This window comes from Squalius cephalus (genome assembly GCF_949319135.1).
Source record: "Squalius cephalus genome assembly, chromosome: 24".
NCBI classification, from domain to species: Eukaryota; Metazoa; Chordata; class Actinopteri; order Cypriniformes; family Leuciscidae; genus Squalius; species Squalius cephalus.
The window spans coordinates 1,739,408-1,757,989 of NC_137145.1; the positions used below are offsets into that span (position 1 = coordinate 1,739,408).

The following is an 18,582-nucleotide window of genomic DNA, read 5'->3' on the forward strand; positions in this document are numbered from 1 at the left end:
TTTAATTAATTAAACAAATGGAAGCGATTTGGCAATAAATGTTGTAACGCACATTTGGTCGCAGTCTGGAGCTCTACTTGCATAAAGTGAGGCTCTTGTCCAGGTCCTTTTCCCCTCAACTTCATAAAGTCAAAGTTACGCTAGATTTTAACGCAGAGGGCGCCGGTCGGATTTCCATCATGCGTCTCTGTTATGTGCACAGCTGCATGCCACAGACTGTCCAGGCTCCTTTTGCGTTCCGTCAACATTACGTTATCAATTAACATTTAGAAAATCGATTTTTGACATTTGTAATTTGATTCAGAATCGTCCACGTACGCATCGCGATGCATCCAAGAATCGATCCCCCCCACCCCTAAACAATACTAATACAGCATTTATTCATCTTAGTTCATGTTAATTTCAACATTTACTGATACATTATTAACATCAAAAATTGTATCTGTAAATATGATTTAATGAACCTGAACTAACCATCAATGAACAGTTGTATTTTAGTTAAAGTGGCTCTGTAGTCAATTGTATCCCTTAAAACTCATCTTTGATCACAAAAAATGACATATTTAAACGTTTTTCCTTTGAAAAAAAAAATCTTTGTGCCTTAATATCTTGAATGTAACTCGACACCCTTGCCTCATTTAGTATTCGCGGTTCTATGAATATGCAAATGAGCCCCGCCTCCACTCACTCAGCTCAGAGATCCACAGGTTGACGATCACACGTTGATCTGATTGGTTACAAGGTAGTTTGTGACGTCAGAAACACCAGCGATTTCGAAGCGTGTTTTTGAGACTGTCTTTGGTTCACTGCAGTTTTAAGCAGAAAATACTCAGCAATGCTGTCGACTTATGAATTTACACATGGTTTGTCTTAAAGCAGATTAAAAACACCACATAGAAATATAAACTACATTAAAACCTGGATTTTCACCACAGGGGGACTTTATCTAATGCTAACTAAGATTAATAAATACTGTAACGAATGTATTGCTCATTGTTAATTCATGCATTAACTAATGGGACCTTATTGTACTGTTTTATGCCTAATAAAACAAATATAACAGATTTTCTGCTCTAAGAATGTTTGATTTCCCGGTTTGTCTGTCCTGACACTGTTAAACAGCCGCTTTGAGCGAGTCGATGTGTAGATGTGATGTGAAGGGTTCAGTTCAGGGTAACGTGAGGACGGCAGCGGGGATGCGGGTTACAAATCGGATGATTAGCTGGGAGGGAAAACAACAGACAGCGGCGATATCAAATGCAGAAAACGGAGACTTCAAGCTTGGATGTCACGGGTGTTTCGGCAGGAGTCTGGCAGTCTGTGTAACAGATACCGACACTCGCTCGCGATCTCTGGGGTCGAGCTGAAGGAGTCTGAGATCCTGAACCACGAAGAGCCTCAGTGTCATCACAAATCTGTCACACGCTTCTTCCTCTGCTAATTCAACTTCACACCGACATTATCTTCAACTCAGAGCTGCTTCAAACCATGAATTATAGCATTTGATCTCAGCAAAACATGTTTTCTTAAGTCTCTTTCAAGGTTACAACAAATGTAACAAATGTAACACAACCGTTCAAAAGTTTGGGGTAAAGAAACGAATACTTTTATTCAGCAAGGATGCATTAAATTGATCAAAAGTGACAGTGAAGGCTTTTATAATGTTACAAAAGATTTGTTTTCAAATAAATGCTGTTCTTCTGAACTTTCTATTCATCAAAGAATCATGAGAAATAAAATGCATCACGTTTTCCAAACAAATATGACTGTTTTCAACTGATAACAATCATAAATGTTTCTTGAGCATCAAATCATCATATTAGAGTGATTTCTGAAGGATCATGTGACACTGAAGACTGGAGTAATGATGCTGAACATTCAGCTTTGATCACAGGAATAAATTACACTTTACTAGATATTCACATAGAAAACATTTATTTGAACTTTTAGTAAAAATGTTACTGTTTTTACTGTATTTTGATTAAATAAATACAGCTTTGGTGAGCAGAACATCTTACTGGCCACAAACTTTTGAATGCTAGTTTACATTAATTAATAAAATTAATAAATACCCTATATTTATAATATAATAACAAAATAATAATAACAGAAAAATGTATTATAATAGAAAATAAATGCTCAAATTTATTCTTGTTGATTTTAAACTGTAAAGTCCCTAAAGAAGTCCCTCTTAAATCCCCCACCCACACAAACAATGTAACATTTTTCACAAAGGACTTGTTATCAAGTATGAAGTTCAGAAACCTTATAAAGTATCAACATGAGTCTTCAGTGCTTTGAGCTGATAAAATGGACCTGGAGTCTGAATATTATTTAGATGAGCTCATCTGTGATTGAATAAATGATCTATTGTGTGAATAATATCAGAAAGTGCTTTTCTGCAACATTCAGATAACAGTTACATATAAACCATGTTTTTGAGACTGTCTTTGGTTCACTGTGGTTTTAAAGTGCCCCTATTATGCTATTTTAAAGTTTCCTAATGTTGTTTTGGAGTCTCCTACAACAGGTTTACATGCATGAAAGGTCAAAAAACTGTTTCAGTTTCTCATAATATACATTTGCACATCACCACATATTAAAAACACCACATAGACAAACAACATTAAAAGCTGGATTTACTCCACAGGGGGACTTTAAGTTCTTAAAACATCTATAGAGGTAAAATAGTGAGAGAAACTTCTACACTTAAAACATCTATAGAGGTAAAATAGTGAGAGAAACTTCTACACTTATAACATCTATAGAGGTAAAATAGTGAGAGAAACTTCTACACTTATAACATCTATAGAGATAGAACAGTGAGAGAAACTTCTACACTTATAACATCTATAGAGGTAAAATAGTGAGAGAAACTTCTACACTTAAAACATCTATAGAGGTAAAATAGTGAGAGAAACTTCTACACTTAAAACATCTATAGAGGTAAAATAGTGAGAGAAACTTCTACACTTATAACATCTATAGAGATAGAACAGTGAGAGAAACTTCTACACTTATAACATCTATAGAGGTAAAATAGTGAGAGAAACTTCTACACTTAAAACATCTATAGAGGTGAAATAGTGAGAGAAACTTCTACACTTATAACATCTATAGAGGTAAAATAGTGAGAGAAACTTCTACACTTATAACATCTATAGAGGTAAAATAGTGAGAGAAACTTCTACACTTCTGCTTAAAAAGGTTCATTGATTCAACACGTTGTCGGAGATGATTCATCGCACAACAATCATTGTGATTGCACGTCATCTCATTGATCATAGTCACAAGTTCACACAATTTCCTCGGTCCCACTTTATATTAAGTGGCTTTAAGTACTATGTACTTACATGTACTTACATTGAAATTAATCATTTGATACAATGTACTTATTGTGTAACTACATGTTTTTACATTGTACTTACATTTTAAAAATTCCTGCATGTAATTACAGCTGTAATTAATTTATGTAATTACATTTGTAATTACACAGTTGACCCTTCCCTTACACCTTAAACCTACCCAATCCACCACACCTGTCCCTAACCTTACCCGTATCACACCTCAATAGCAGCAAAAGTGTTTTACAATACAACATGAACACAATAAGTACATTGTACTTATTTGTTTATGTAAGTACATAGTACTTAACGCCACTTAATATAAAGTGGGACCATTTCGTCTAACCAATTCCTTCTAACTAATATTATAGTGTACTAAATGAGAGGGTTCCCTGTATAGTTTGCAGCATTATTTGGGAAAAATAAAGAGAAAGAGAAAAATCAAACTATCGGTATCGACCGATATCATTCTGAATAATCGGCTATCGGTATCGGCGGAGAAATGTAATATCGGTGCATCTCTACATTCAATATCACTGTGGTTTGCCCTGTTTCTCTTCGTTTTTTGCGTTGGTCAGCTGTGCTTGCTGCTTTTAAATGTGCTTTAGAAATAAAACAAACTTTAAACTTAAACTTGATTAATATCACAGTTTGAGGAGTATCATGATGCAGAAGTGCATGTGTGTCTGACCTGATGACCATGTTGCATTATTTTAGAAATGTATGTGCAGAAATTTCATATCGGTGCATCTCTACATTCAACATCACTGTGTTGTTTGAGGAGTCTCATGATGGAGAAGTGCATGTTTTATTTATCTTATTTATAAGTTTATTTTTGTAAGGACAGTACAAAAAAACACGATTCCAGTCGAAAGCTGGAAAATATGTATTGCACATCGAGAGTATAGCATAAGCTAATTTGTGTCTCGGGTCCCTAGAAAGGCTTTTCTAAAAAATAAAATAAAATAAAATAAAATAAAATAAAAACTACTAATCATAGAATAAAGCTATTACTGCATGTCATTTATACACATACAAATGCATACCTAAATGACCTGTACCTATTTTAAGGATGCTTCCAACCCTGGCATGAATAACTAATTAAAACAAACATAAATATGCATGCGTCTTTTAAATATATGCATCTAAATTTAAATGTGCATCTGACCTGATGACCATGTTGCAGTGAGCGCACATGGGTGTCCGTGTTCCCGCTGGGATGTGTTCGGCTCTCTGCACCAGCGAATCGTCCTGGTCACTGGGATGAGCTTGAGGTTTGGGTCGATCCGGTCCCTTCGCGGGGCCTTTGCTGACCCGTCCCGTCTGAGGCGCAGGTGCACCTGCTTTAGGAAGCCCTAATAATCAAAGAGAAAGAGATTTCAATCTGTGCGACCCCTCGCTGAACTTCACCCACAACAGCGCCTGTGTTACGCAAGACCAAAACGGGTAATGAGATCGGCCGGTTTTGTGTGCGGTCGTGTAGCGTGACCGAAGGTGATGGAAAGTTCTAGTTAAGATATATGAACTCTATCTCTTCTCGCCGGACCATCTGCGGACGGGACATCCACACCAAAAACAATGGATCGATTTACTCAGGACGGGAGAAAAAAAAAAACAACATTCCCAGAACTGGAGGAGACACCTGGCAAAATAACCGGCCGTTTCAGGGAGTGGAAGGACAAGCCTTCCCTTCTCTGAGAGGTCAGAGGTCAGCGAGGCACAGAGCGGCTCATTCAGACGGTGCTGGAATCAAAGCCGCGGGTCACGGAGCATGTGCTCCCTTGATTTACGCGTAACGGAGGAAAAACGAGCCGACAGATCCGTGCGAATGAATCCGCGTTGAAGCTCAACACTCTTATCTGCAGCTCACAGGCATCTGGAGGAAGAGTGGTGTGTTCATATAACTATCCTAATAATGATGCTTAAAGGGGCTGTATGTAACTTCACTCTACTAAAGCATAAAAATACCATATGTTTGCATCTGAGGAAACGTGCTAAGTTCACATACTCGTTTCTCTGAAAAACACTTCTACAGCCAGTTATTCTACTTTGAAATGTGCATTTACGGGCTGGAATGTTTGTTTTTGTTTTGGTCTGTGATACTGCACAGTGCCAGTTTTCATTGTCCATTGCGTTCGTTCCTGTTGTGCGTCTCAAACTGGCGACCCGTGTGAGCGTCGAGTCTGAGGAGTAGGAGGCGGGAGAAACCACAATCTCCCATATTTTGAATTTGGACTGCAGTACCTATTTCGACCACTAGTCATTCTTACAGACTTCACCTATAACTATGCAAACTGCACTATATTATACACACATATGCATGTATATATTTAAGAAAAATGTGTTATTTATATATAATATAAATGATGTATATAAAAATAAATAAATAAATAAATATATATATATATATATATATATATATATATATATATATATATATATATATATATATATATATATATATATATATATATATATATATATATATATATATATATATATATAAACATGTGTGCGTGTATATGTATATGCATATATAACATGATACATCAAGCTCAACAATATAAGCTGGAAAATATGTGATTGTCCAACAGAACTTCAATCTGAATTGGATCTCTAGATGATCAGTGAGAAGCAGCAGGTCAAAGATCAAAGGTCAAAGACCAGAGGTCAGCTGAATCATTACAGATTTATCCTGCAAGTCTCATAGAAGAATGGTAACATCCTGAGACTGGAGTGAGAAAATACGAGATAAGACGAGCTCTTCCTTTCAGCTGAGCGTCTGTCGGAGGACGAGGAAACGCTTCTGACGCTTCAATATATATCCGTTCGTCAAACGTGTCTGTGGGAACGTGGTAGTGGCAGATTGTGAGGTCAACTACTGAGTGCTCTTTACAAAAACAGTTGTAAATGGGCTCCAATATTTAAAAAATATATATATGAATATAAATAAGCAATACATATAATTATTCACACACACACGCATATATATGTGTGTGTATATATATTATATATATATATATATATATATATATATATATATATATATATATATATATATATATATATATATATATATGTATGATGTATTTAAATACTTTGTATATAATTTATATAATTTCATAATGACTCATAGCACTAATGTATACATTTATAATTTATAATATTTAAAAAAATATTATAAAGGACCAAATATAAAAACAAATATTTTAAATGTATAGTTTAATTATAACAGTTATCTTTAAATAAATCATAAAACATTTATAACATTAATAATTGATAATTTAAATATTTTAAAATAATTGTTTTTTTTTTTATAAAAAGTTTACATTATTATTTTATATTTTTTATACATAACAATTACACATTAACTAAGAAAGAAAGAAAGAATGACCCATTCCCATCACTGATGTTATTTTCTCTTCTCTTCTATATCTATATCTATTTAGTTAGACTAAACTGGGAAGGGTCATAACACTTACATATTGTTGTCCTATTGTTAGTTTAACTGCTTCTATTGCTCTCCTCATTTGTAAGTCGCTTTGGATAAAAGCGTCTGCTAAATGATTAAATGTAAATGTATAAACCCCAGCAGTTATTCTGAGTTTGAGCAGAAACATCAGTGAAATGAAGCCCATATGTTCTCCTTCTACTCTCTGCGCTTGTACTCGCGAGTCCGTCTGGAATCAATCGCTGCGATGAGCTTTAATTGAAGAGATCCTCAGCTGATGAGTTCCTCTCCCACCTCGACCACTGACCCACAGATCCCGAGGAACATTATTAATCCTGATGCGCTCGGCGTCTCTGCAGGACATCCGGTGCATGCACTGCAAATAATGCTTTTCTTACTTAGTATTTTGGTCTTGTTTCCAGTCCAAATATCTACAAATTCTTAAATCAAGATGCATTTACTATAGTAAAATGCCATAAGATATTAAGTCTTGTTTTCTGGGGAAATAAATCAAAATTAATAGAGTTTTTGCATAAAAAAAGCTAAATTATCTGCCAATGGGGTAAGAAAAATAATCTTGTTTCTGTTTGAATTAAGTTTATTTTTCTTACCCCATTGGCAGATAATTTGGCTTTTTTTAAGCATCAACTCACTTAAATTTTATTTATTACCCCAGAAAACAAGACATAAAATCTTATAGCATTTTACTATAGTAAATGCATTTTGATTTAAGAATTTTTTTAGATATTTGGACTGGAAACATGATCATACATATATTACACAGAGATACCTGTGTTCCCCGTCAGCCGTGCCAGAAGCGTCTGTCAGCACTTAAGAGCCCAGAGAGGGGCATGATGGGTAAACATGAGGCCTTCCTCTCCACATACCGACAATAAAGATCACCTGATTCCCAGAGTCAACATTTACCCTCCGACCCGCGAGTAAAACCAACAACACCTCTGGTTAGTCCGTACACGTGAAGAACACGTGACTGTGAACCTGTCTTAATCGTGAAGGCGTGACATCGTCAGGCTTTCTGAGTAAAACAGCTCTTTTGTCCAATCCATAAAATCAAAGCTTTAAGATCTAACAGTGCAGTCTGCCATCTAGAGGACACATGAGGAGCTGACACTTGTCTGTGTTTTATAGTTCATTAAAAATATTAAATATTATTTAAAAAATAATTTTCAATCATTGGAAAAAAGCTGATATAAAATAACGTAAAATTTGATTTATTACACTTAAAAAACAAAAATTCTTAAATGTTTCCTTTGCAACCAACTGTGTATGTGTATATATGTGTGTATATATATATATATATATATATAATACTAATACTCTATGTACAGTTTCTAATAAAAATGTGTAATGTAATATTTTTTCAAAAGTATAATATTATAATACTAACAATTTTAGACTTAAATAATAGACTTATTAACCTTTTGAAATTATTTTATAAACTTATTAGCAATTTATAAGTAATAAATATATACTTATATATATACATTTATAAATAATAATAATACATTTATAAATAATAATTTCAAAAATAAACAAATAAAGCTATTAAAACCTAATAAAAAGAAAAAAGCCCATAAAATTAGTAACACAAACTAAAATATAAAAATGTAATAATTCAAAATAATAAATACTATTAATAAAGACAACATAAATAATACAAAATTAACACAGCAATAGAGACAGATTTGACTGAAGGTTTCAGCTGAAATGCTTGAGATAATTTTTGAAGACAAATATGAATTGTGCCTATATACTATAAAAATACAAAAACAAATTTAATTGTGCTGACTGCTTTTACCTTTTGCTTAATATCCGTCTTCCTTGAGAAGACATGAGCGCAAGTAAACAGGTTTCGGCTGAACTGTCTCTTTAAGGAACATACACAGATAAACTCAATGTCTCCTGAAGGAGCGGATGCGTATTGAGAAGTGCTAAAGCCTCACCTGTGGTGTTCGCAGGCTGCCAGCTCTTGGCGGCGGGTGGAGGGACACCGTTGCCCTGTCGAGGAGCTCCAGCGGGACCTTTGCTCATAGTTTTGACTGAAGATGTGGCATGAGAGCTGGACTGAACCTCCTCTACGGCCTCACTGGGGAGAAACACAGAACAAGCACTCAAACATCCAACCCGTTACCATCAGAATCAGGATTCATCCTTCCCTCGCGTCCTGTAACACATCTTTCCCTCGCATCTTGTAACACATCGTAACACATCCTTTCCTCGCGTCCTGTAACACATCTTTCCCTCGCATCTTGTAACACATCCTTCCCTCGCGTCCTGTAACACATCTTTCCCTCGCGTCCTGTAACACATCCTTTCCTCGCATCCTGTAACACATCTTTCCCTCGCGTCCTGTAACACATCTTTCCCTCGCGTCCTGTAACACATCCTTCCCTCGCGTCCTGTAACACATCCTTCCCTCGCGTCCTGTAACACATCCTTCCCTCGCATCTTGTAACACATCGTAACACATCCTTCTCTCACGTCCTGTAACACATCTTTCCCTCGCATCTTGTAACACATCCTTCCCTCGCGTCCTGTAACACATCCTTCCCTCGCGTCCTGTAACACATCCTTTCCTCGCATCCTGTAACACATCTTTCCCTCGCATCTTGTAACACATCCTTCCCTCGCGTCCTGTAACACATCCTTCCCTCGCGTCCTGTAACACATCCTTCCCTCGCATCTTGTAACACATCGTAACACATCCTTCTCTCACGTCCTGTAACACATCTTTCCCTCGCATCTTGTAACACATCCTTCCCTCGCGTCCTGTAACACATCCTTCCCTCGCGTCCTGTAACACATCCTTTCCTCGCATCCTGTAACACATCTTTCCCTCGCATCTTGTAACACATCCTTCCCTCGCGTCCTGTAACACATCCTTCCCTCGCGTCCTGTAACACATCCTTCCCTCGCATCTTGTAACACATCGTAACACATCCTTCCCTCACGTCCTGTAATACATCTTTCCCTCGCGTCCTGTAACACATCCTTCCCTCGCATCTTGTAACACATCGTAACACATCCTTCCCTCGCGTCCTGTAACACATCTTTCCCTCGCGTCCTGTAACACATCTTTCCCTCGCATCCTGTAACACATCCTTCCCTCGCGTCCTGTAACACATCCTTCCCTCGCGTCCTGTAACACATCGCGTCCTGTAACACATCTTTCCCTCGCGTCCTGTAACACATCCTTCCCTCGCGTCCTGTAACACATCCTTCCCTCGCGTCCTGTAACACATCCTTCCCTCGCGTCCTGTAACACATCCTTCCCTCGCGTCCTGTAACACATCCTTCCCTCGCGTCCTGTAACACATCCTTCCCTCGCGTCCTGTAACACATCTTCCCCTCGCGTCCTGTAACACATCCTTCCCTCGCGTCCTGTAACACATCTTTCCCTCGCGTCCTGTAACACATCCTTCCCTCGCGTCCTGTAACACATCCTTCCCTCGCATCTTGTAACACATCGTAACACATCCTTCCCTTGCGTCCTGTAACACATCCTTCCCTCGCGTCCTGTAACACATCCTTCCCTCGCGTCCTGTAACACATCCTTCCCTCGCGTCCTGTAACACATCCTTCCCTCTTTCCCTCACATCCTTCTCTCACGGGTCAAAATGACCCAAAGCCCTAAGATTATACTTTTTTTGTGTACAGAAAGCTTATTTTATTTTGATTTTTTTTCTTCTATTTTTTAATGCATTTTTTGGGGGAGATTTCATTTTGATTTTTTTTTACCTTTAAATTACTAGATTTAATCAATACATAATAAATAAATGGTAATTTAATCACATTCCTCACATCATTTCAACTTAAATTCAAAATAACTCACAATTTCATGCATAAACCTTTTAATTCAGCTCAAAATATCTTACATTGGGTATCTTTTCCGACCTCTTGTGGAAGAAAAAAGATATATATAACATGATATTTCATGACTCTAGATGGCCTTATATCTCTATATGGAGCAAATGAGCTGTTCCACTGGGTCCTAAAGTCAGTTTTTCTTCAGTATGCATTCAGATACACATAGACATTATAAAATATTTTTTTGGTAAAGTTTTAGCATTTTTAGTTTCAATTTTGAGCATTTTTTGGTTTTTCTATGTGTACTGAAGCATTCCTTGTATTCCATTCATTCCTAAGGGGGTCAAATTGACCCGCGAGGGAAGGATGTGTTACTTTTTAAAACTTCTACCACAAAACTCCTCGAATCCATTATATAATCCATTTTTTTTATTTTTTTTTATTCCTGGTTCAAATGCGACAAAGGTCATGGGGTCTTGGACCCCTCTGGGGGTATATGTATTTCAAAAAAAGAATGAGTGTTAAAAGCCAGTTTACGGTCACGCACAAGCTGACTTTTATGCAAACGTGTGGTCAAACCGCAGGATCGAGGATGTTCAAACAGAGACCTGGATCAGTGATTGACTACCAAACACAACCTCACATCGACCTGACCCTGTGAGAGGCGACGGAGCGTGAATCTCCACACCCGTCCTGAGCCCTTCAGCGATGTTCTGGCTCCAAACATGAGCAGATTGATCAAACACAAGCGGCCCGACGGCGCAGCGGTCCCAGATGGTTTGTTAATGAAGAAAACTAGTGCCAACAAAACAACGTCCGCTGCTGAAATGCCCTTGTTTCACTCTGACTTACAACCTGTCGACAACATGACCGGGTCACATGTCACTCTAAAACAAGAATCAGTTATATATTGTGCCATTCAAAAGTTTGGGATCGGTACATTTTTTTACTGTTTTTAAAAGAAGTCTCTTCTGCTCACTACGACTGCATTTATTTGATTAAAAATACAAAACAAACAGTAATATTGTAAAATATTATTACAATTTAAAGTAACTGTTTTCTATGTGAATATCTAGTAAAGTGTAATTTATTCCTGTGATCAAAGCTGAATTTTCAGCATCATTACTCCAGTCTTCAGTGTCACATGATCCTTCAGAAATCACTCTAATATGATGATTTGATGCTCAAGAAACATTTATGATTATTATCAATGTTGAAAACAGTTGTGGACATTTTTTGATTCTTTGATAAATAGAAAGTTCAAAAGAACAGCATTTATTTTAAATTAGGGCTGTCAAAAGATTAATCGCGATTAATCGCATCCAAAATAAAAGTTTTTGTTTACATAATATGTGTGTGTGTACTGTGTATAATTATTTTGTATATATCAATACACACACATGCTTGTATATATTTAAGAAAAATGTGTAATTTAAATATATAAAAAATTATATTTGTATATAATATAAATTATATATAAATATATACAGTATATGTATGCAAATATTTCTTAAATATATACATGCATGTGTGTGTATTTATATATACACAAAATAATTATACACAGTACACACATATATATTATGTAAACACAAACTTTTATTTTGGATGCGATTAATCGCGATTAATCTTTTGACAGCCCTATTTTAAATCTAATTTTTTTGTAATATTTAAATATATTTACTGTCACTTTTGATCCATTTAATGCATCCTTGATAAATAAAACTTAAGTTCTTTTTTTTTATCTTACTGACTCTTACTAACATTTTTCCTTGTGAACAAATAAGTAAACACAAATGTTTTGTGCCTCATGTTCATGCTTTGTAAGAAAGAGTTTGATGAAAAATAAAATGTACTGTTACATTAATTTCATGACAATTAAACATCTTGCAAAATATTATCATTGCTCTAAATTGCTCAAAAATTAATTAAAATCGTAAAACATTTATACATCATGATAACACTTATTGCACAGCCTTTAATATATGCTTATTTAAATAAAAAGCATTACAGAATTTTATATTGTATTACAGTATTGAAAGTCTAATCAGACTCACCATTGAGAATAATAATAGTATAATAATTATTAAAAAAAATAAAAATGATGGTTTGCGGGGGAAATCATTGTATTTTGTGCTCCGTTTAAATGTGTTTTACTCGTCTACAATCACACAGGTCTGTAACCTGCTAAAATGATCAACTTGATATTGACATGTTTTTAGATGATACAGTATATTGTGGTTTATCTCTAAATACCATCTGTTACTTTTCTGTGGTGTTGCATTCAATGCAAACACACAATCCTGCAATCCTGCATCACAATCACAGCAGCGAGTTCAGTTCAGCACACACACACACACACACACACACACACACACACACGTTGACCAGCTGGAAACACGCGTGAAACACCGACAGCAGGGGACCGTCCACTTACACACTCACTGCAAAATTAATTTCATCCACGGAGAGCCAACATACGGCCCAATTAAACCTCAAATCTTTATTGATCACCACATGGAGTCTATTTAACACGAGAACACATTCTGTTACTAGTCTATATTAGTCTAATAAATAAATGCACACACACTCTCGGCTTATTAACAAAAAAAACATCATATTAATGTTTTATAATGCTTCATATTTTTGTGGAAACTGATACAATTTATTATTCAGGATTCTTTGATGAATAGAAAGTTCAAAAGAACAGTACTTATTTGAAATAGAATATTTAGTAACATTATAAATGTCTTTACTGTCACTTTTGATCATTTTAATGTAGCTTTTCTGAATGAAAGCATTACTGTTGAAAAGTAAGATTTAAAAAAAAAAATCATAATAATGAACTAGTGTATGACGATTTCCACACAGATCTGAAGCAGCACAACTGTTTTCAACACTGATAATAATCATAAATGTTTCTTGATCATCAAATCATCATATTAGAGTGATTTCTGAAGGATCATGTGACACTGAAGACTGGAGTAATGATGCTGAAAATTCAGCTTTGATCACAGGAATAAATTACACTTTACTAGATATTCACATAGAGAATAGTTACTTTACATTGCAATAATATTTCACTGTTTTTACTGCATTTTTGATCAAAAGAGACACTTTGATACAGCACAAAGTGTTAAAACTTTCATCCCATCACTAGAAGCATTAGTGATGATGATTGACTTAACTTTCCTGTTAAGATGAACCGCAGTGCAGTGCTGCCCCCTAACGTCCACTACCAGAACTGCGCCAGTCTTTTACAGCCCGTGGCAAACGATGAAAGTGCATTAAAGTGAATAGAAGCATTAATATATAACCAGCCCTCAGGTTTACATAGTGCTTTGATTGAAACACATTTCATTTTCTCCAGAGTCCAGGGTGAGTCATATATTTTTGAGGGTTCTTCGGCTCCTGAGGACAAATGTGACAAATGCATAGAGGAACTGCAGGAGAGAGAAATAAAGACGGAGGCATCCGTGGCCAGAAGGTGAAATCATATCTATTATTTATCACTCATAAAAAACACTAGAAATGTTCAGATGTTCTGTCATAGACTGGCTCTATAAAGGGTTTGTTGGATAAAGCGTTGAGTGTCTCACATGTTCCCGATCAGCCGCTGAGCTTCATTAGTGCAGTAATAGACTTACAATTACAGCTCTATCTACTTGAATATGGAGAGACAGAAAATGGCCAAGAGTGCGTTTCAATAACATCTTCCACATCTGCAATAAAATCTAACCAGTAAAAGCCAGTATTACAACACTGTAGCAGATCAATATTTGTCAAAACTTTTGCAATCATTAAGATTTTTTAAAATATTTTTGAAAGAAGTCTCTTGTGCTGCATTTATTTGATCAAAAATACAGTAAAAATATTAAAATATAAAGTAACCGTTTTCTGTGTGAATATATAGTAAAGTGTAATTTATTCCTGTGATCAAAGCTGAATTTACAGCATCATTACTCCAGTCTTCAGAGTCACTCTAATATGATGATTTGATGCTCAAGAAACATTTATGATTATTATCAATGTTGAAAACAGTTCATATTTGTGTGGAAACTGTGATGCATTTTATTTTTCAGGATTCTTTGACGAATAGAAAGTTCAAAAGAACAGCGTTTATTTGAAATAGAATCTTTTGTAACATTATAAATGTCTTTACTGTCACTTTTGATCAGTTTAATGCATCCTTGATAAATAAAGTTAGTTTCTTTAAAAAATGTTTGAAAAGTATAGTGTATATAAAATGCTTCCTGAGAACGGAGAATTGTTAATGGAATCTTTGGTTTCATCTTTCAAAACTCAACCATTAAACCAAACCCGTTTCAACAGTCACAGTTCAAGAAGAGAAGAGAAGACAGAGAAAAGAAGAGACACAACAGATGCAGAAAGACGAAAGAAAAGCTTTATTGAGCGATGAAAGAGTCCAGACATTCAGAGGAGAAACAGATGCAGAGACAGTGCAAGTCATGCAGAGGAAAACAGACGACAGGAACCTCCTTCCAAGACACTCTCACACATACAGTGCAGAGACACACGAGTCACATGACTGCTTCTCTGTGATTGACAGGCGTGTGGATATTTAGGATTTGGGATCGGACGGTTTGAGCATCAGACGGATCTATTACATGTTAAGCGCTCGGGCCGAGACCCCGTGATGCCAGTCTCTCAGCTTGTTGTACTGAGGCCGGAGCAGCTCTGGGTCCACTTTATTCACTCTGACGGTCCAACGACACACACACACACACACACACAGAGAGAGAGAGAGAGAGAGAGAGAGAGAGAGAGAGAAGGACAGAGAGGAAATAAACTGATTACACAGCTATAGTCAACAGTGATCAGTTTCAGAGAGCAGGAGGACAGTGAGCGAGTGAAACCTCATAATACTGCAGACCAGAGAAACATGAAGCGCTTCAGAGAGGAAGACGAGCTTCTGTGAGCGAAACACTACAGTATTACATCAGTCATTAGATACATGTTCTAGTTTCGAAATTATGTTTGAGTAAATATTGTGTAACAATTTTTGAATTACATACATTTGTACAATTATATTTATACATGCATATATATATATATATACATATTATTTGTTATATAATACACAAAGTATAATCTTATATTTAATAATGTGTGAATATAATACATAAATATAATATATAATAATCTAAAAATCATATTTAAATATTTATAAATATAATACATAAATATATACATATATTGTGTTATATAATACACACAATGCATAATTGTATTTAATGTATATATTATTTATAAATATAATACATAAACATAATATAGTATTTATATTTATAAATATTATTATAAAAAATACTAATAATATTAATACTCTAAAATAATAAAATCTATTTATATTTTTATATTTATAAAATAAAAATAATACGTAAATATATATATATATATATATATATATATATATATATATATATATATATATATATATATATATATATATATATATATAACCATATAATATACATAATTGTATTTAATAATTGATATTCCATATAGTTAATAATAATAATAATAATAATAATAATAATAATAATAATAATATATTATTTTTATAAATGTTGTTTAATAATAATTATAAATAAATATTAAAATAATAATAATAATAAATAATAAAATAATATTGACATATTTATAATAATATTTATAAATAAAATAGACATATATTGTCATATAATCCACAATGCATAATTAAAAAAAAAAAAAAATAGAATTTATAAATATAATACGTAATTTTAATAGACTATATTGCTGTCTCAAAAGGGATCTGTCTATGTAGACAGCAAGGAAGCTCAGATGAAACACACGTCCAGAAAACAGCCCTGATTACCCACAATCCCCTCTCATGACTAACGACTCCCCTTAACGGCAGTGTGATCAGAGGAGAGTGTAAAGGATCTGATCTGATGGTGAGACGCAGAACTTACTTCTTTCCAGGCCGGTTCTCCTGAGCTTGATCTAGAGGAGAGAAGCAAGAAAGACTTTTAATAATAATAATAATAATAATAATATGTTATTTATATAGCGCCTTTCAAGAACTTTACATAATACTGACGTTACAAATATAATCAGGATAACAACATGAACAGGCAGACAGTGATCATATTACGTACAAAAGAAAACAAAAGTAAGGCATGCATGGATCAGAAATTTTAAGTATACAATTAGCTAACACAGCATGAATAACAGGTTTTGAGCTTTTAAAAGTGTAGAGTTCAGCGGTCCCTACCGTTCTCTGTGCCGGTGATCTGTGCCAGGATCCTGAAGGAACGGGACTGAGACGTGCCGGTGCGCGGGTGCCAGTCCTCCGTGTCCTCCATCAGACGCTTCTTACTGGAGTCACTGGGCAGAGAAACGTGGTTCATCTCTGGCTCCGACACGGGCTTACGGGCCGTTCTGATACACACACACACACGCTACATCACTAAACATTCAACACAACAAATGCTGGATGTAAAACCCTGGGATCAGTTTACCTGGGAGGAGTCTTTCTAAAGAAAAGACAGAAATCAAGAGAATCAGAGGAAAGAGACAAAAATCAAGAGAATCAGAGAAAAGAGACAGAAAATCACCCCATAATTCATATTAAGACTGTTTTTACTCACTTAAGAATACTCTGAGGTCCACTATGGAAATAAAAAGTCAAGAAAATATTATTAATATATTTTTTATTTATTTATATATTGGTGATATTTATTGTTGTTGTTATTATTATTAGTGTGTGTGTGTGTGTGTGTGTGGGGGGGGGGGTGAATCATCAAAAGTTAATTTAAATTCTGCATGCAAATGTAATTCATAATGTGTCCTAGAAAGACAGAATATTGTAATAAATTGAAAAATACTAAATTAAGTCAATTCATAGTCAATATAAGTGCTGATATTCTACATATTAAAAAGTTTTTTTTAAATAGAAAATTACTTGCAGTCTTTTAATAACCTGTGTTATTTTAGGATCATTGATATATTATGTGTTTTATTAATATTTTGAATATTTCTTTATTTATATTGTATTTTTTTTATATATATATACTCAAAGTTTTAGTAATTATGTTGTTTTTGTCATTGTTTTAAATATATATATATATATATATATATATATATATATATATATATATATATATATATATATATATATATATATATATATATATATATATATATATATATATATATATATATATATATATATATATACATACATAAGTTATATATAGTTACATAAGTTACTTATAAATTAAGTTATATTTAATTTATATATTTATATTTATTTATATTTATATTTATATTTATATATATAAATGCCAAGTTATATTTAAGTACATCAAGTCAAAATAAATGAAAATAAGAAATGTTGGCAGCTAGCTGAAATAAATATATATTGATTTCAGTTCATATTTATTTTATTTCAAGTAACAAAAAATGTTTTTTTTTTTATGACTTTAGTTGTTTGTAATAAACAGTGGCAACAAATGGAATTGAAAAATATATTTAAAAAAATGAAAAACCTTTTAAAATGGAATATTTCCTTTTTTTAACTTGCTAAATTAATTCCTAAAATACTTTAAAACCAATTAATATTATTATTTTATTAGACACTTTAAGTGAGGCCAAAATGCTGAGTGCGCCTTTAAAATGTTCAGCTTGAACTGCACTAACTACTAACACTAGATGGCTCCACTGTCTCAAGTGTTTTAACTAGCTGACCTGTGCTGGTCTTCCTGGTAAATCTCACTCATCTGTAACAATGCATGTGGAGGTAAATGTCACCGCTGCTATTTATACGGCACACAGGAGAATTAATGCCACTGCCGTGAATAAACACACAGACACATGATGATTGACAGCAGCACATGATGAACACTAGCACACTATCCTGACCTCAAAACCCCTCTACAACTCAATAGAGATAGAGAGAGTGATCATGAGTGT

General features: G+C 34.4%; 2 protein-coding genes across 2 annotated transcripts in view; both read right to left on the bottom strand.

Moving 5' to 3' along the window:
• Window positions 1-18,582, bottom strand: part of bmpr1bb (bone morphogenetic protein receptor, type IBb) — a 283,072-nt gene that overhangs the window by 119,507 nt on the left and 144,983 nt on the right. The gene's annotated exons all lie outside the window — the stretch shown is intronic.
• Window positions 1-18,582, bottom strand: part of pdlim5b (PDZ and LIM domain 5b) — an 84,684-nt gene that overhangs the window by 11,645 nt on the left and 54,457 nt on the right. Inside the window, exons 5-8 of the mRNA XM_079860749.1 lie at window positions 16,883-17,049; window positions 16,581-16,611; window positions 8,760-8,902; window positions 4,513-4,699 (exon numbers count right to left, since the gene is read on the bottom strand). Coding sequence (XP_079716875.1) covers window positions 4,513-4,699; window positions 8,760-8,902; window positions 16,581-16,611; window positions 16,883-17,049 — 528 coding nt within the window. The remainder of the gene's footprint in view (window positions 1-4,512; window positions 4,700-8,759; window positions 8,903-16,580; window positions 16,612-16,882; window positions 17,050-18,582) is intronic.